Genomic DNA, 18,199 nt, shown 5'->3' with positions numbered 1-18,199 from the left:
ATCTTCGGTGGTGCACTCATTTTATTGTCTGGTGATATTCGACAAACACTGCCCATTATGCCACGTTCAACACCGGCTGATGAGCTTAATACATGCCTTAAATCAGCACTTCTATGTCGTCATTTACAAATATTGACTCTGGAAACTAACATGCGTGTACAACTGCAACGGGATGCATCGGATACACAATGTATCACCCTGCGAGCAAATTTCTGTAAGATCACAGAAAGCATCGACGAATTGGTGCAAAAAGTTTTCCCAAACATTGCACAAAACTACAAAAACCATCAGTGGCTCAGTACGCGTGCTATATTAGCAGCCAAAAGCATCGATGTCAATACCATCAACTTCACCATTCAGCTTTGAATACCCAGTGAAACTACAACATATAAGTCCATCGATACTGTGGAGAATCAAGACGAGGTTGTCAACTATCCATTTGAATTCGCTTGATTTACCTGGCATGCCGCCGCACGTTCTTACATTGAAAATTGGCGTACCCATCATTCTTCTTCGAAATATAAATCCACCACGACTTTGCAACGAACCCAGACTCCCAGTCAAGAAAATGATGAACAATGTTATCGAGGGAACAATTTTGACCGGAAAATTCAAAGGTGAAGACGTATTGTTGCCACGCATCCCAATGATCCCGACAGATATGCCATTCGAATTCAAACGTTTACAGTTCCCAGTGCGACTCGCTTTCGCAATGACTATTAACAAAGTACAAGGACAATCGCTACAAGTGTGGGGATTGAATGGAGTATCCATACTTCTTACATGGACAGCTCTATGTGGCCTTCTGATTTATTCGTCTACGCGCCAGATGGAAAAACAAAAAATATTGTGTATCCCACAGCACTTCAACGAACATCGAATTGAAACTAAACTTTATAATGTCACAATTTTTTCGAAATAAACAAAATCAATAAAATGGTTTTTAATGAATTGAATATTTGTGTACTGCGTAGCAACGCGCGCCGGGTACAACTAGTTTCACAAAAAATTTATGAAATTGAAGGTATCTATGGTACTTTATGCTTGTATTATGAGTAGGTTTGATGGGAAAAAGTGGTTAGTATCGCGCGGAGTGCCTTCACATGCTGAACATATATTGGATATGTTGGAGTCAATTCCAGATAGGTAGAAATTTAACCTACTACAATACCCAGAACGCAATTGAGCTAAAGTTACGCGGGCCCCGCGGTGTAGCTGAAGCTCTTCATCGGCTGTGGGTGTTGGTTGGACTCAGATTACGGCCTTCAGGTGTCGGGAGTTTAGGTGGTAAGGGTCTCCCGATAATGGGACATCAGGAAGCATCTCATGGCTGTTCTAATACCAGTATTTTGGCATGTCGGCGGTTTTTTCCACAGCGAATAACTAATTCCAGGCGACCAGACAGGCGCAGCCGGCTAGCGACTTGAGGACCTTGTTGCGGTTTTGGACTTTAGTAGCAATTGTGAATGCGTGCGCAGAGAAGGGGAGCAAACTATCGAAGGTAACTCCCAACATTTTGGAATTGTTTACTGTCGGTATTGATGTATCGTTGACTTAAACCTTGAGCTGTAGTTTGACCTCCTTTGGCCGGGTGGTAAAGAGGGTTTCCGTGTATTCACATTCATTCATTCATTTCCATTCCCATGGCAGCCGGTTCTACGTTACCGTTATGACTCGGGTTTTCCCGACCAAGGTCTGCCGCCCTAATAAACTAGCCTGTCTAGTGCACCGTGCCTATATAGACGGTTCTTATATGTAGCTAAATGTCGTTTAAAACCTATCGATAGTTCGTTGCAGCAAGTAAAGGTGTCTGTCCCAATGATCCTGGCAGACGTATTTAAATATCAATGTGTGCGATTAAAAAAAGCACTGCCAACCAGTATTGCATCAACAAACTCATATTACATTATTAATTTTGCAACAGCTGCTGAATGTCATTTTGATCAGGTATATTCAGATCCGGTTCATTCTTAATTCAAATTCCCTTTATACAGTCCTTGAACCTGTACTATGTTTTAATTTCAAAAACCGTGTTACCTATATTCAATATATTTTTATACATGTGTACTTATGTAGATATTACATAAATGTCAAACTTAATATATTCCTCGCACATCCATAGTTGTGTGTAGAAATTGCTTGTCTAACGATTATGCTAAGACATACAGTGCTTGTATTCTGTTTTGCTAAATACTAATAGGCATTAGCCTTGTGCTTTGGTACAAATTCAAAGCCTTCTGGCACTGGCCCCAACAGCATCTCACTCAAACGTACCCAATCGGCAGAATTGGGCGAACTCATTAAAGTCTCCATTTCATCACGTCCGCGGAACTTTTGTGGACGTTGATTTATTTGTTGTGGTGGATATTGTAAGAGTTCATAGGGTATATAACGGTAGAGGAATGATTGCCATTCCAGTAAGAAACGGCGTGTATTTTCTACACCCTTCGTATCAGAACCCCAATGTTCCAAGCCATAATTCACATAATTACGTAAGATTTCAAAACGTTCTGTTGAACTTGGATTCCAGGGTTTTTGTTCTTTGATTTCTTTGAATATCCAAGGCTTGATTAATGCGCCGCGCCCAATCATTACGGAGGAGACGTGTGGTGCTGTTTTCTAGAAATTAAATTCACATTTATCACAGAACAACAAATATTTGTAGATTTTAAAGTTATGTCTACTCACTCTCTTCTCATTGTAGTCCTCGAAATTTAATATATCACCATTGCCAATCACTGGCATACGCTTCGCTTTAGCTGCACACTCCTCTATGTACTGCCAGTTTGCGCTCTTCATGTAGCGTTGCTCGCGTGAGCGTCCATGCAACTGCATTTAGGGATGTAACATAAATTTAACGATCTAACTCGTTTGAATTAATTACTGGAATACTAACCGTCACAGCTGCTGCTCCCCACTCCTCCACTAACGGCACTAACTCGTGCGCCACACTTTTGTCTGCATACACACCGGTGCGCATCTTAACGGTAAATGGTATTTTTGGCGATAAAGTCGAGCATGAGCGCACAATTGTCTCTAGGATATTTGTGCGCCTCATGAGCGCACTACCACCGCCATGCTGATATATCAGCTCAATGGGACAACCAATATTTAGGTCGATGTAATCGATAGAAGTTGTCTCTTGCAGCAATTGCGCTGCTTGAGCAATTATTTTCGGATTATTGCCACACAATTGCACGCCAAATACATCTTCGCTAACGTGCCGCTTCGTAAGCGCCCACTCTTGTGTGAGTCCTTTAACGATGGGTACTGCACAAGCCATTTCGCCGCAAGTGATATCAGCGCCAAACTCTTTGCAGATGCGACGAAACGGCAAATTTCCAACAGTGGTTAATGGAGAAAGTATTAATTTCTCTGCAAAATTAACTGCTGGTTTCTGCGCAACATCGCGATCAACTGTATCTGCATCATCCACAGCCGCACCTATTAGTTTTTCTATCGTAATTAACGTGTCGGTCGCAGTAGCCTCCACGACAGGAGTTTCACGCTCGACAACAGCTTTGTCCACGCTCGGCGTTTCACTACCCGTATCTAATTTTTGTTTCCTGTCGTCACGTAATTTATCAGCTTGAGTTACCAATTGTTTGCTGTGGGTGAAATCATACTCACGTTTTCTGAGACGCACCTGTAGTTCTAAAAATTAAGTAAAATTACAAACCGAAATCAAAGTACGAGTATACGTTAAGGTGAGATGATATACCTGATGTAATGCCATTAACGCTTGTGCGCGCTTTACTTTCGTCATATTCTGGAGATTTAATATTTCGACCTTCCGCATCCAGATGCGCTTTGGCGAAACGGCAAGTAACCCCGCGCGTACAAAAGCCTACAGTATCAAAGATGGGACACTTTGAACCCAAATCTTCGGGCTTGGATGCCAAGTACTCGGATAGATCGTGTACATACCGGCAATTTTCATGTCTGCATTTATCCAAATCTGGACCGTTCATAAGCGAATGACACAATAACAACGAGCTATCTTGCTTGAAAACTGGTCGATTCTAAATCAGCATAATTTGCAATATACTCGTATTAATTAATTGCTTCAATATATTAATTGTACCTACTTTATTCTGGCCACGTTTCCTTTCCTTTTTATTAGTCTTTTGGTATTTTTGCGACCTTCCATTTTGAGATGCACTTTCATCTGATGATTTTCTTTTATTTTCCTGCTCAGCGGTGTCAGCCGAAAGAGGCTTATCTTTTACCTCCTGCACCAGGTACCTTAAAAAAACTGTTTTTGTAAAATCTCATATATCACGTATATTTCTAATACTCACTCTTCTTTGATATAACAAATCCCAGGTTCCATTTGTTTATAAATTCGTTCGATTCTAAAAACTGCACTAAGTCACCAAATAATGCAATGAAGTAATAAGCAAGCACGTGTTGGCGCTGAGAGCGGCAGAGAAAAGTAATGCCACATTTGTTCGGTGAAAACTCTTAGCATATATTCCTTATTGTTTTTATCTAAATTTTATCCTTAAGGTTATAAATTGTATTTTTTTTTTTTTATTAAATTAAAAGAAATATAAAAAAGTCAAGTTGCATTGTTTAGTTGAAAGATTTGTCTCAATGTTTATTTTACACTGAAAACATATGGCAGCACAACCAAAATTTTCTCTCACTCTTATCACATCAACAGCTGTTTTTTGTTTTGCAACCTCCCAAAAGGTTGGTGCTTCTTATTTCAACAGCTTTTTATTAATAAAAAATTAAAGAAAAAGTATTGTAGAATGGTACAACTATTTAAATTTCTGCTTAAAGCTGAAAAGAAAGTAAGTGGTGTGCATATATGTAAATGCATAACTAAACAGAAACAAATACTTTCAACTCTTGCAGCCGGTACGTGAACACCTACGTAACGCCTTCATTGATGGTCTGCGTTTAACAGTGCGCGGTGGCCACGGGGGTAATGGCATACCGAAATATGGCGGCATTGGTGGACAAGGCGGTTGTGTGTATTTTGTGGCGAAAGAAGATGTGAGCTTACGAAATGTGGAGAAGAAGTACAAAACGAAACGCATAGTTGCGTCAAGTGGCGAAGATAGCAGTAAAGTTCGTATCCTTGGACGACGCGGCCTGGACGAACGCGTTGAAGTGCCGCTGGGTGTTCAAGTGTTCGACGAAAAAGGTCAGCTATTGGGTGATTTAAATGAAGATGATGCCATTTGTATAGCAGCAGGTGGTGGTGCTGGTGGATGTACGGGTAATAATTTTTTGGGTGCGCCTGGCGACCATCGTACTGTACGCTTAGATTTGAAACTAATTGCTGACGTAGGACTTGTTGGCTTTCCAAATGCTGGTAAAAGCACATTGCTTAAAGCGATATCAAATGCAAACCCAAAAATAGCTTCGTATCCCTGTAAGTTGTACTCTGAGAAGGTATGAATTTGCTTAATTCAGTTATTATATACTTACGTTTCATTTCAGTCACTACCATACGACCACAAATAGGCACTGTGGAATATCCCGATTTACGCCGCCTAACTATAGCTGATTTACCCGGCCTGATTGAGGGCGCACACGCCAATATTGGTATGGGTCACAAATTCCTTAAGCATGTCGAACGTACACGTCTCCTACTTATTATGGTTGATATATTTGGCTTTCGCTTAAGCGCACAACATACAAAACGAAACTGCATTGAAAATATTTATGCACTAAATAAAGAATTGGAATTGTACGATGCGTCACTGTTGGATAAACCATGCGTGTTGCTTTTGAATAAAATGGATGTGAAAGGTGCACCCGAGTTGCTGAAAAGTGTAAAGCCAACAATTAAGAACCTGGAAAGTAGTTTAAAAAATTGTCCGGAGGAAATAAGGCCAACAAAGCTTTTTAATTTTGAACGTGTCATACCAATTTCAGCGCAAAACATAAAACGTATTGATGCCGTTAAAACAGAGCTGCGAAATGTGCTCGATAGTCTAGCAGAAGAAAAGTATGTGCCTGACGCTTTGGAAGTACGCATGCAATTGCAAAGAAAAGTAGGCGAGCGTGGACCTAAAATAACTTAAGTGATCAGTAATTGTTCATGTATTATAGTATAGACGTTTTTAAACTTACATATTCGAGTAAAGAAAAAAATGTTGAAATAAGTTACACAAATAGTCAAACAACTAATGGAGAGCTTATTTGTAACCTTAAAATATTAGAACCAATAACTTGCATCTCGAGGCGCATTCACCCACCTTCAAAATCCACCCGGTAATATGTTCCTTTTTGGAAAAGTTCCTTGGGCAATGGCCACTAAAACCGGCAAGGTCATCCGAAAATGCAATTACATCTGAATACAAAGTAGTTCCCAGTCTCAATCGGAAGGACTTTATTATAACAGTATAAAACATGGGTATAAGTAAAGAATTCGCACCGTTTCGCTAGGGGGGTTCAATTTTATGCGTGATATGCAACGGTTATAAAATTTGTTTGCTAAAATGAAGTTGTTAGTGAAGTCAAAGGTCTATTTTACACAATTTGAGAGTTCAATGAACGTTTTTGTGTAAGAGGAATGAGTCGCGTATGGTATTTCAAGTGAACGGGAATTGAACATGCTTCAATATTTTAGTAACTGAATCATGAATTGCATAAACTTTTTAATGCTAATTGGGAGAAAAAATCGTTCAATGCAACTTTTGTCACATCTTTGATTAAACCTGCATATTCTCGAAAACTGGCAAAAAGGTAGAAGGAATTTTTCTGCCAAAATAAAGATATAATTTTATTACCGGTCATGTAGTTTTTGAGGTGTTGTTGTTTTTAAAATGCATTCGAAAAAGTAAGCAAGAAAACTAAAATGTGGTTTAAACTCAAGGCGAATTGAGTACTAATGGTTGCGCCTTCCAAAACAGTTACTTTATTTTTCATGGTTTTGACACATCTGACGTCAGGTCCCTTGCCAATATAAAACAAGAAAAAGGAAGAGAAATTACATGTTTATGAAAATCCAGGCAATAACTTGGCGATATTGTGGTTTGTGAGACTTAAACCAAACCAACTATTGAAAACAAGTGTCGCGTGCTAAGTTGTGAAAGCATAAATTAATATTAAGCCTCCAAATGCAGTTTGTTTGAATTATTATGCGGAAGGCGTCGTGGCAAGAAAGTGTGCGTGTGTGCGTATAATTTCTTGCTTTCGCCAACTCTTTTTCTACATAAACAAGTAATTCTCCTGCCTTTTGTTTGTATATTCTCGGAGTCTGACCTCACAGCGAAGGCGCAATCCTTTTTATTCTATCATTCTTGATAGCACACGACAATTTTGTACATTTTACAAACAGCAGATTTGTTTTCATTCTTCCTCTTTACAAACAAATTATTCCCTTTCCTTTTGTTTGTATACTCTTCAGGGATGACGTAGAAGCGAATTCGGAAGGCGCAATCTCGTATTCTATCATTCTTGATTACCAATACAAAGTAGGCAATAGAAATATTGTAAAAGGTCTTCTAATAGCTCTGAAAAGTGCAAAATCCAGAGCGCAATATATTTTATCATTGCCGCTATGAAATATAGAGGAAACCGGAGTTTTTTTTATAAACAAGCTTACTTTTTTAATTATTTTATTATATATGGATACTAATTAGACATAAATTGGTGTATAATAAATCAAATCAATATTCAAAACGCAAACAATGAAAATGCAGACAAACAAAACTTAAAATAGGCAATGGAAATATTGTGAAAGATCTCCTAATAAGAGTCCTAGAACGAGAAGGATTCTGAGCACAGTTTGTTTTAACATTGTTGATGTTAAACATTAATACATAGCGAAAATTTCCAGAGATTGTTTATCGCTTTAAAGCAATATTTTAATATTTAGGCATTTTCCCGTCTTGCTGTTGTGCCTATATTTTGATTTCTCCGTATATCGTTTAAAAAAAAAAGTAAATGTTTTAATTATTCGCTATCGCTTCTTTATCAAAGAATTAGGTATAAAGGTAGTCTAAAACTGTATTAGTTAAGATGCCGATAATTTTTGTTCTTTGGGGTTTTGACCCATATAACTTTACTTTTGCTCTGCCCAAATCTCGTTTTCACCCAATTTTCGAACGACTACGCAATGATTTGTATAAGGGAGAGATTGAAGTTTCCTTTATGTCTAAAATACGTTCACATATAAGTAGATGATTTACTTACTACTAGATAATAACCATACTTTTTGACATACAACTCTGTGTTTTCTGTATAATAGATCATTATTTTTACGAGTGTAAGGAAAACCGTCAAAAAAAATAAATAAAATGGATGCTGGCAAAGAAAACAGGTTTGTAGACATAGTTCTAATAAAATGTTTGTTAGGTATTATTAACTTTGCATTCATATAACAGAAAAAACGTGTGTCCATAAAAGCGTATCCTCTTAAGACTTATTGTAAAATGTAATATCGAATTTCGAATGCGTATTGCTACCATAACTTTGTGAAACCTCAGTAAACGCCGTTTAGGGATTTCCTCCAACTTTATATTATTAGCAGCCAATTGCGCAATTAAATTAGCTATTTCTTCTCCTTGTCTTTTCTTTATACCGTTAATAATGAAACAATCCAAAAACACCGAAATATTTCACCAATATAATTTCATTATTCATTTTCATTTCAAAACAGTATTGACAGCTAATTGTCAATTTTCCAGGTAATCTGCCATATATGAACGGGTAGAATAATTTTGTGGATTTATTGGTAATTAATGCATATGTGAACGTACTTCAAGCTATACTGTTTCTACCAGGATGTGGTTTAGATGGCACACCATCGCCAACCCCTGCAAAAACTGTGGGTAATTAACTAAACTTCCACCAAACAGGTTCAAAAAAATATCTGACTTGCTCAGGAGAAAATATTTTTTAATGTAACATCCCTGTCCCACCTAGCATTTTGTGCTGTGCTAAACCCTCTGGCAGCCTCTGTCAAAGCTGTCTAGAAAGTGCCGTTAATTAAATATATTCAAAAAGGATTTGCAATCAGAACATTTTGAATATTCATAATTTGTATATTACGATGCTTGAAAAACAATTGCAAAAAATGGATTTGGATTTAGCGACGTGCCTTTTTACTGGTCTGTCAACCGAATGCTTGCAGGACAAGCGACTTATTTGGGAAGATGGTCATTTCACAACAGCTACTCCAAAAATATTTGCCAAGGAAGTAATCAGATTTGTGCGTCGTAAGGAACTACGTAGTATTTCTAATCCTTTCGAAATATCGGATGAATAGTTAGTGCCAATATTGAAAAAAAATCTTCATTTTTGTTTTTTGTTTACTAATTTGCTTAATATTTGTCATAGCTTTGTTCATGCTTTCCAGTTGAATAAATTCTTATTTCAAGATTTAATACTCGTACTTTGTCTGCGCACCTATTATCGACCAGAAGCGGACACTAATACCATACCACTTGATTTGCGTGTTCTTGCTACACTTACGTACTTAGCGCACGGTCATTTTGGCGCACTAAACGATTTGGAAGCCTTTCGATTATGCCAAGTAAGCATTCTTCAGCGTTGTGTACCTCAAGTGTGTCAGACAATTGTACATTTTATGGCTACGGACTATATTGTGTTAGTATTGTTTGAAAAGAGCTGAAAGTTCCAAAATATAAAAATTGTAAACCCTTTCATATTTATTCTTTCAGTTTCCCTTCAAATAATGATGTCACTTCGAGTATTAAGCTTGGTTTTAACTCTCAGTTCGGTATACCAAATGTAGTAGGAATACTGGATTGTTTTCATGTCCGACTTTCCAAAGTAGATCCGTCGCATAACCGTTCATTCAGGTGCAGACACGGCAATTTGGCTATCAATGTGCAAGTGGTAATTGGAAATATTTTTTGTTTACTCTGGATAATTAAATGTTTTGCATTCATCTAATTCTATAATTTAGATCTGTGATCATACAATGCGTTTCTTGGATGTAAATCCTCGAGCACCTGGAGGTGCTAGTGATATTTCCGTTTGGAAACGTAGTCACATACATGGTATTGTGAAGAATCTCTTTAAAACAGAACCAGCATGGCTAATAGGTAAACAATTTTTATTTGCGTTGTTAAAAGTGGCTCACATTAATTTTTCTAGCTGATCGTGGCTATAACTTAGAAGATATTGTCATTAATCCGTACCGGTGTCCAAATTCTATATCTGAGCTACGTCTTAATGCAGTGCTGGAAAGAATGCTTGGTGTATTAGATACAGCTGTCGTAATGCTAACATCGCGTTTTCGGTAGGTGAATTTGTTCTATAATTTCATGAAAAAACTCGTATGCATTTCTTCGCCATCTAATTCACATCTTCAACATAAAGTTGCCTTAAAACGATACTACCTTACAATCATCAGGCGGCAGCAAATATCGTCACTGCCTGCGCCACGCTGCACAACTATTTGTTATCCAAAGATTGTGACATCGATGAACGTCGAATGTCAATTGTGCCAATGCGCAAACCGTTGCCGAATGCGATCTTTGAAGATAAATGGTCTGCTGGCTACAAAAACCGTGAATACGTGAAAGCTTGCTGTTTTGGAGATAATTGACGTTTTCCCTACGGTTAAAAAATGAAAATATTTTAATTTTTAAGAAACTAAAGCTAAAGTTTTTTTATGTATGTGTGCTGCATTTTTTGTTATGTGTATATGTTTATGAATTTTATCAATTTGCTCTTTTTTATATTTATTATCGTGTGCGTTTTTTTATGTTTTATCTTTACAAGCATTTTTAACTTCAATTTTTAGTCATGCCTGTAATGGAATTTTGAGAAAGTTATTTTATGTTCTACAGAAACATCGTTACGTTGTAAAATATTAAAAACGAATGTTTTGAAGTCATTTATCAATAAGCTGTATTAATTTTTTAATTAAAATATTTATATAATAAATTTTATATAAAATTTTCATTTTTAAATTTTAATGGTCTGAAATTGAATATCGCCAAATCTGATATGTGGTATGCTTTACTCGTATATTTATACGTAAGTATATGAAGAAAATGGTATTGGCAAATCGTCGTATCACCGTTACAGAAATTGCTGAGGACCTAGACATATCGATTGGCTATTACCATTCGATTTTTTTTCAATGATTTGGGCATGAGACGAGTCACCGCAAAATTCATACTAAAACTGCTCAATTTCGACCAAAAGCAGCATCGCATGAACATTGCTAATGAGATGTTGGACTCTGTCCACGACGACCCAAATTTGCTCCAAAGGTTCATACCTAGTGACAAATCGTGGGTTTGTGGTTACGACGTGGAAACCAAAGCTTAATAATCTCAATGGAAGCTGGCGCACGAACCAAGACCGAAAAAAGCGCGCCAAGTTCGGTCTAATATAAAAGTTTTGCTTACCGTTTTCTTCGATTGCAGGGGCGTTGTGCATTATGAGTTCTTGCCAGAGGGTTAAACGGTCAATAAGGAATATTACCTGCAAGTTATGCGCAATTTGTGCGAAGCAATACGCCAGAAACGCCCGGATTTGAGGCAAAACAAATGATCGAGGCCCCGGGCCCGGAGTTACTCAAAAGTAATTCGAATTATGTGAATTAGACATAATTGGAAAGGCCCCGCATTTGCAATTTTCCCCCGGGGCCCGGATATGCTCTCTACGGCCCTGCAAGTGCATAATATCTCATGTGGATTAATTTGAAGGGGGCAAAATAGATATTAATGAATAAATAAGTAATTTCTGAAAAAACACAAAATTCGCGATACTTTTTGAAAACACCTCATGTTTCTCACCTAACCCAACTTAGTACAGATATGAGGCAGCGTAAAAATAAAAAATTAAAACTATCGTTATCGAAGTACCTCTTGTATTTTTCTTATAAAACTTTAGCCAAAACAGCGGTAGTTACTGTTGTTATAATATATTTTCCATAAATGAAGACCTTTACTGGATTGTTACGATAACGCAGAACCGACTGTCGTGAGAATTACAGCAGTGGTCCAATGCTTTTAATAAAAAAATCTACTCCAAAATGCGTTTCACGTAGGATAATTAATTTTTATTTTATATCTAAGCGATATAAATTGAACGCGTTGTGCAAGAAAATAAAAACTATCTGCTAAAGTATTACATCTGCTACATCTATTAAGAAATAAAACGATTTTCATGCGTTTCACACAATTATTCTTTGTAGACGCAACATATTTAATAGTTTCATCGTTCAGTTCGTGTTGTTTAAACACATTTCAGTGCACCGGAGCTGGCAGCCCTACGTGAATCTAATCCAAAGTCAACTGTCAAATTGTGACATACGACAAATGAGAGAAGAATTTGACGCTGTTCGCTGGAAAAATTTGCACGTCTCGTGAAAAAATTTTTAAAACGCCGAATTTAGTGGAAAATTTGAAAAATATTAACAAATTTTATGTGCCTTTACATGCTAAAGTGGTAAATTTGTGTTTGCAATAGAATTTATTCATGAAGAAGAAGAAATTATTGATGAAAAAATGTGTGCGAAAATCTACCTAACATGTAGAAGCTAGCAGGAGTCCCTGCTTGTACATATACAAAAAAATTCCAAGTATATAAGGCGCCGTGCGAAAAACAGAAAAAAAATTGTGCACGCAAGTGGGAGAGGTAGTAGAAAAAGCGAGAGCCGAATAGGAAACGAAAGCGTGTGCCGAAAACAGAGCGTAAACAAGTGCTGAAAGCAAATAATAAAATAATAACAAAACAAAAACAGCCGAGGAATAGAGTAGCACAGAGGAGGCAACCGGCTATATTGAAAACGTGCGACGGCGGCGTTGTGAGTGTTGTGTTTTGTTTTCCACAACGCCATGTCGCAAAATCAAAACAAACAACATTTACAACAACAACTTGAGCATCACCAACTACAACAGCAGCAGCACCACCACCATCAGCAACAACTTCTACACCATCACCATCAGCAGCAGCAGCATCAACAAAGGCAATGGCACCAACAATACCAACAACAACAGTTACATCATCAACATCAGCAGCAGCAGCAGCAACAACAACAAGCGCAATATGCTGCCGCCGTGGCAGCGCATGCACATGTTGCTTCAGCTGCCGTTGCTACTGGCATGAGGGGTGGTAATGGAATGCCCGGAATGTTTGGAAATAGTCTTGGTAGGGGTGGCTGTTTATATGAAACGAATGGTAGTAGTCTCGTTGGTGGTGGCAGCGGCGTCGGCAGCTTTGACCTTGATTTGGCTGGCCATCATGTGGGTAGTGGAAATGCCTCTATTGCGGGAACGTCTACAGCACCAGTTGTTGGTATAAGCGTTGCTAGTGCGGTAGGGGGCGGTTATATGCCGACGCATGTCAATGTTTCTTCTGTCGCCGGTGGCGGCTACAATGCCGGTATGTCTGGCATGTCTGCGGCTAGTGAAAGTGTAAGAAGAGCAAGTGCGGGAGGTTGTGTATATACACAGCAACAACAACAACAACATGCTATTTTGCCACCGGAAAGAATAAAAATGGAGCCACTAGAACAAATACTAACACCAACTATTCAAATGGAGGAATTGATTATAAAGAGTAAGTAAATTTGCGAGTTTGTGCATAGCTTCAACCACGTATTACAGTAATTCTATAACTTATTAAAGTTAGTGGGCTATTAAAAAATATTTATCTGGAAATTTAAAATGTTTAAAAAAGCAAACTCATACATATGGATTTAAGTTTTTTACAAATACTAAGGCATATAGAATTTTTTTTACTTACAAATACTAAGTCATATTGAATTTATTTTTGCTATTTATTTGGTCTAGGCGGCCGCCGTAGCCGAATGGGTTGGTGCGTGATTACCATTCGGAATTCACAGAGAGGTCGTTGGTTCGATTCTCGGTGAAAGCAAAATTAATAAAAACATATTTCCAATGGCGGTCGCCCCTCGGCAGGCAATGGCAAACCTCCGAGTGTATTTCTGCCATGAAAAAGCTCCTCAGAAAAATATCTGCCGTTCGGAGTCGGCTTGAAACTGTAGGTCCCTCCATTTGTGGAACAACATCAAGACGCACACCACAAATAGGAGGAGGAGCTCGGCCAAACACCTATGTAACAGAAGTGTACGCGCCAATTATTTATTTATTTTTTATTTATTTGGTCTGTAAATTGTGAAAATTTTTTTTTTTTTTAAATCACTCTAATTTGTTAATGGTTGTTTATAGGGTTTGACATTTAGGGTCTAATAGCAAAAACAAAATACATTTTTGTTCTACTGCTACTAGCTGTTCAAAGTCTCTTGACTAATATGTACATTCTGTGTATTATACATACACCAACAAATACCCGGTATGCGCCGCTCTGCCGTTATAACAAAGTATTTTATTCTAACACCTCACAAATAGAGATACCTACAGCCAACTCCGAACGGCAGCGCAATGTAGAGAATACAGACGCTGCTAATGAATGCTCGATTGTTTTTTTATATAGAAGAAAACACCCAACACCGTGAGCAAAAAAAAGAATCGTCAAAAATCAACGCGTTTCAAACTTGCGATTTATTATAACGAAATTCACAAGGCAAATATATTTATGAATGCGCCTTGGTAGCTCAAATACGTACTCGAATTTTTTTTAATTCTGATTAAAAAATTTGTAACCTTGATTAAAATTTGTTTTATTTTTTTTTTCGATTTATATGGTTTTTGTAGAAGAATGAACAAAATTTTCATAAGGAAAATTATTGAAATTAAATGAGAACCAAATAAATTGTAAAAACTTGTCACTAGGTCCCTGTGCTATTTTATTTAGTTTCATAAACAATACAGTGCAAGAAGGCTATGTATTAGATGAAATAAAAGGCAGAAAATATTAAATATTAATTTTTTAAATTTGAAATTCATATTCCTTTTAAAAATTCTAATTTTTTCATAAAACATTTAACCCTTTCAGAAACTTTGTTGAATCAATTCTACTTGTTACCTAAATTTGTTATACGAATATATTCGTTTATTTGTAACTTCTGTAGGTGTGACCCTATTGGTCGATTGTGCGTTTATTTTCTTTATTTGCAATATACGTGGTTTCTATCTTTAAAGTACGCCTACTTTACTTTTTTTTATTCTAATGGTCATCTTGTTTGTCGCAACGAGACACGCAAGTGCGTTATGATACTTTTTATAAATTAAAATTTTGGCTAAATGATGGTTACTTTAAAGGCGAAGTATTGTGAAAATACATTTTAATTTTATGCAAGTTTTTATAAAATGCTTAAATTTTACTATTCTTCGAAAATTAAGAAGAACATGTGGCAGACCAATCTAAAAGCTCAATTATGTTTTATATTCATAAAAAAATTTGTTATTGACCAAAATTTTTAAAATTTTCAAAAGTACTTAGCCATGAGCCTGCAAGCGTTTTCGGACAAATATATTGAAATGGTGTTTGTAGCATCATTTAGCACAAGTTTTACAGTTTTACTGTGAAAAAAAAACATCAAAAACTAGATTTCTCAATTATAAATACAATTATTATCAAGGAAAAACCATCGTTTAGTATAAGTTTAACTGTGAAAAAACGTCAAAAAATGGATTGTTGGGCTATAAAATTCGTTAAAAAAGTTTATTTATAAAGGAAAAACCATAATTATTTAAAAATAAACACTAAATTAGTTCCACGAGTAAAAAAACAGTATTGTTATTATTATGATTTATTGGGTTTCCAAATTCATCATAGAAATCTTTATATAATATCAAAAATAAAAATAATATAGTAATAATAATAAAAAATAAATAATAGTAATAATAAAAAAATAATAATAATAGTACAATAAAAATAAAAAAATAATAATAGTAATAATAAAAAAATAAATAATAAAAAAAATAAATAATAATAAAAAAATAAATAATAATAAAAAAAATAAATAATAATAAAAAAAAAAAATAATAATAAAAAAAATAAATAATAATAAAAATAATAAAAAAAATATTACGTGTAAAATCTACCAAAAATTTGCAGTAGAATCTCGAAAAGATAATTTTCGTGGAACATGTGAAATAACACTGCCTACTTTTTGGCGCTTGTTGGTGCAAACTTGTAGGAAATATATTTTTGGTGCCTACTTTTTGGCGTTATACTTCCTTGGTGCCTACTGTTTGGGGCGTTTTTTGGTCCCAATTTTTTTTGGCGTTTTTTTTTTTGGTGCCTACTTTTTGACGCTTATTTCCGTTTCCTGGCTAGTGCTTGTGCGTACTATAAAGTGCTATCCATTCCAGCGTTGGATTTATTGGTATTGCCTTGCGGTAATTTGTGCCGTTGCTGCGGTCCTGGAATCGCTGCGTTTGTGCGCGTGATAAACGCTCGAGGTAGTGCGCGTTGTTGCCACGATTTGTGTCCGGCGTTTACCTACACCGGTCGACCCTTCTCCGTTTTTTGTAAGTTTTGTCTATTTGTATTCTCTGCAAATGTTGTGAATTTATTTAGATATATATTCTCTCTCTCTCTCTCTCTCTCTCTCTCTCTCTCTCTCTCTCTCTCTCTCTCTCTCTCTCTCTCATTCTCCTCGGGTCTCTCCCTCTTTCATTGTTTGTCTTGAAAGTTTCCCTTCTGTTATGTGCCCTACGCTACACGCACTTTTTTTATATTTATTTATTTTTTTTTTTTTTATTTATTTATTGTTTTTATATTTATTTATTTTTTTATATTTATCTATTTATAGTTTTTTTAATTTACTATAAGTGATTGCATATATAATATAAATGTTCATCAACATTCAATTTTTTATGGATAACAATAGCTAAATACCAAATTTAATTCCAGTTGATTCTAAGTAACCGATTTATATCCGCCCAAGGACTGTCACTTCAGCATCGTTCCTCGTATATGTATGGGGAATGTTTATGCTGCTACAACAACAACAGCCAAATTTAATCAACTTTATCTTTTATTATTTAATCATTTGATATCTGATTATCTTGCGCTTTACCATTGCTTTTGTTTTATTAACACTGAATTTAGCTTGTTTGTCCTTAGATATTCGTTATCTTCTTTTCAAGCTATCATTTAACCTATTAACTCTTTTCGCTCGAAGACTCCGCAGCGAAGCCATTTAAAATTTCCCTTCAAACTCGACCGCTCTGCTATAGAGACAATGGAAATCATTTTCAGTTCTTAAAATAAGGACAAAACCAAATCGTAATAACTAAATTTATTCTGTTTCTAAATTACAAATGCATTTTATTTTAAAACTTTTGTGTTTATGTGACGGTAAACGAAATTTTAATTTTACGCTTTAGATAGGAGAGCTGAAGCAATTTTGATTTTAGATGTCGTTTTTATATTTTTAATTAAAAAAAACTCTATATAATTAATAAAAAAATTATAAATTTATTTACATTATCTATTACAAAAACAAAAACATACAGCAATGATTTTTTTAATGGGAATTTCATTTACTTGTATATGCTTAAATATTTTTCTATTTGAATTACTTCGAGTTGCTGGTAATATGAATGAAAAAAAGTCTCGAGTGCAAAGGGTTAATACATTCCTGAAATGAATTTCCGGACGTACGAACGTATTTTTCTATTTGTATTATATTATCCTATTCGCAACTCACCGCCAACTGTCTGACAATTCGAAGACGATTTATGGCGTGTGCTGGTATGCCTATGAAGTTCGAATTCGTTTATATACCTACGAATCAGCTGAGTGTAGATTTTTCCGTTATTTAATAGTTCACATTAGTAGTAGGGCACACATTTTAGTATGTTTTTTTTAAAGAACTATAACTCTTTTAATGTAATTATTGACTGTATTTGTACGATTGTCAAAACAAATAACAACGAATTGAAATTAAAGTTTGAAAAACAAACTCCAGTACGGGCTTAAAAGAAAGAGTAAGAGTCGTCCATTGTGACTCGACAGTAATGATCAAGCTCGATTAGCGAAGAATGCTTGGCCTACAATGAACGTGCAAGAGTCAGCACTTCTTGAATGCGCGATCAAGAATTGACAGATCAGCGGCAAGAAAAATTTGAAGTCTATAGGGCATGTTTATGTTGCTACAACAACACCAACTTGAAGTTTTACGAATCGAATCAAGGGAAGCAGTATACCAAAACAACAACAACTATTGGATTAGTAGCGAAGTTTTTTTCAGTTGCGATGTCTAAATAACCGAACTTCATTTTGCCAAATTGCCTTTTCATATGAACCGAATGTTCTATACCGCGTGTAAATTTGTTAAAGCCGGCAGAACGGACAAACTGTGGCAGAACTGCAA

General features: G+C 36.0%; 4 protein-coding genes and 1 long non-coding RNA gene across 6 annotated transcripts in view; 3 read left to right on the top strand and 2 right to left on the bottom strand.

Moving 5' to 3' along the window:
• Positions 1–2,006: 2,006 nt before the first annotated feature.
• On the bottom strand, positions 2,007–4,522 carry LOC128863140 (tRNA-dihydrouridine(47) synthase [NAD(P)(+)]-like). The gene is made up of 6 exons (XM_054102112.1): positions 4,302–4,522; positions 4,089–4,245; positions 3,722–4,022; positions 2,897–3,654; positions 2,689–2,829; positions 2,007–2,619 (listed from the first exon to the last, which is right to left on the bottom strand). Exons 1-6 carry the CDS (start codon positions 4,331–4,333, stop codon positions 2,194–2,196), a joined length of 1,815 nt encoding a protein of 604 aa, XP_053958087.1. The 5' UTR covers positions 4,334–4,522; the 3' UTR covers positions 2,007–2,193.
• A 144-nt stretch (positions 4,523–4,666) lies between these two features.
• Positions 4,667–6,151, top strand: LOC128863142 (GTP-binding protein 10 homolog). Its single transcript, XM_054102115.1, has 3 exons — positions 4,667–4,799; positions 4,864–5,386; positions 5,455–6,151. The coding sequence occupies exons 1-3, from the start codon at positions 4,758–4,760 to the stop codon at positions 6,039–6,041; spliced, it is 1,152 nt and encodes a 383-aa protein (XP_053958090.1). The 5' UTR covers positions 4,667–4,757; the 3' UTR covers positions 6,042–6,151.
• On the bottom strand, positions 5,870–6,400 carry LOC128863143 (uncharacterized). The gene is made up of 3 exons (XR_008454576.1): positions 6,216–6,400; positions 6,091–6,166; positions 5,870–6,027 (listed from the first exon to the last, which is right to left on the bottom strand). It is a non-coding gene; the product is annotated as an uncharacterized LOC128863143 (long non-coding RNA).
• Positions 6,401–8,926: 2,526 nt separating this feature from the next.
• On the top strand, positions 8,927–10,913 carry LOC128863141 (putative nuclease HARBI1). Its single transcript, XM_054102113.1, has 6 exons — positions 8,927–9,231; positions 9,304–9,573; positions 9,648–9,825; positions 9,896–10,034; positions 10,087–10,231; positions 10,312–10,913. Exons 1-6 carry the CDS (start codon positions 9,017–9,019, stop codon positions 10,538–10,540), a joined length of 1,176 nt encoding a protein of 391 aa, XP_053958088.1. The 5' UTR covers positions 8,927–9,016; the 3' UTR covers positions 10,541–10,913.
• Positions 10,914–12,278: 1,365 nt separating this feature from the next.
• The window catches only part of LOC128863800 (uncharacterized), a 77,349-nt gene continuing 71,428 nt past the window's right edge, over positions 12,279–18,199 (top strand). For both annotated transcript variants that reach the window (XM_054103152.1, XM_054103151.1), the window contains exon 1: positions 12,279–13,509. In XM_054103152.1, the coding sequence (XP_053959127.1) occupies positions 12,786–13,509 (724 nt within the window). In that variant the 5' untranslated portion in view covers positions 12,279–12,785. The remainder of the gene's footprint in view (positions 13,510–18,199) is intronic.

Source organism: Anastrepha ludens, chromosome 5 (assembly GCF_028408465.1).
Source record: "Anastrepha ludens isolate Willacy chromosome 5, idAnaLude1.1, whole genome shotgun sequence".
Classification (NCBI taxonomy): domain Eukaryota; kingdom Metazoa; phylum Arthropoda; class Insecta; order Diptera; family Tephritidae; genus Anastrepha; species Anastrepha ludens.
This window is presented reverse-complemented; position numbering and strand designations above follow the sequence as displayed.

Coding starts and splice junctions, on each gene's coding strand:
- LOC128863142 (XM_054102115.1), top strand. CDS start 4,758: ATGGTACAACTATTTAAATTTCTGCTTAAAGCTGAAAAGAAA. Junction 4,800..4,863: donor TGCTTAAAGCTGAAAAGAAA/GTAAGTGGTGTG, acceptor CAACTCTTGCAG/CCGGTACGTGAACACCTACG. Junction 5,387..5,454: donor AAAAATAGCTTCGTATCCCT/GTAAGTTGTACT, acceptor GTTTCATTTCAG/TCACTACCATACGACCACAA.
- LOC128863140 (XM_054102112.1), bottom strand. CDS start 4,333: ATGGAACCTGGGATTTGTTATATCAAAGAAGA. Junction 4,246..4,301: donor ATTTGTTATATCAAAGAAGA/GTGAGTATTAGA, acceptor AGTTTTTTTAAG/GTACCTGGTGCAGGAGGTAA. Junction 3,655..3,721: donor CGTTAATGGCATTACATCAG/GTATATCATCTC, acceptor CTTAATTTTTAG/AACTACAGGTGCGTCTCAGA.
- LOC128863141 (XM_054102113.1), top strand. CDS start 9,017: ATGCTTGAAAAACAATTGCAAAAAATGGATTTGGATTTAGCGACGTGC. Junction 9,232..9,303: donor TTCGAAATATCGGATGAATA/GTTAGTGCCAAT, acceptor TATTTGTCATAG/CTTTGTTCATGCTTTCCAGT. Junction 9,826..9,895: donor TGGCTATCAATGTGCAAGTG/GTAATTGGAAAT, acceptor TCTATAATTTAG/ATCTGTGATCATACAATGCG.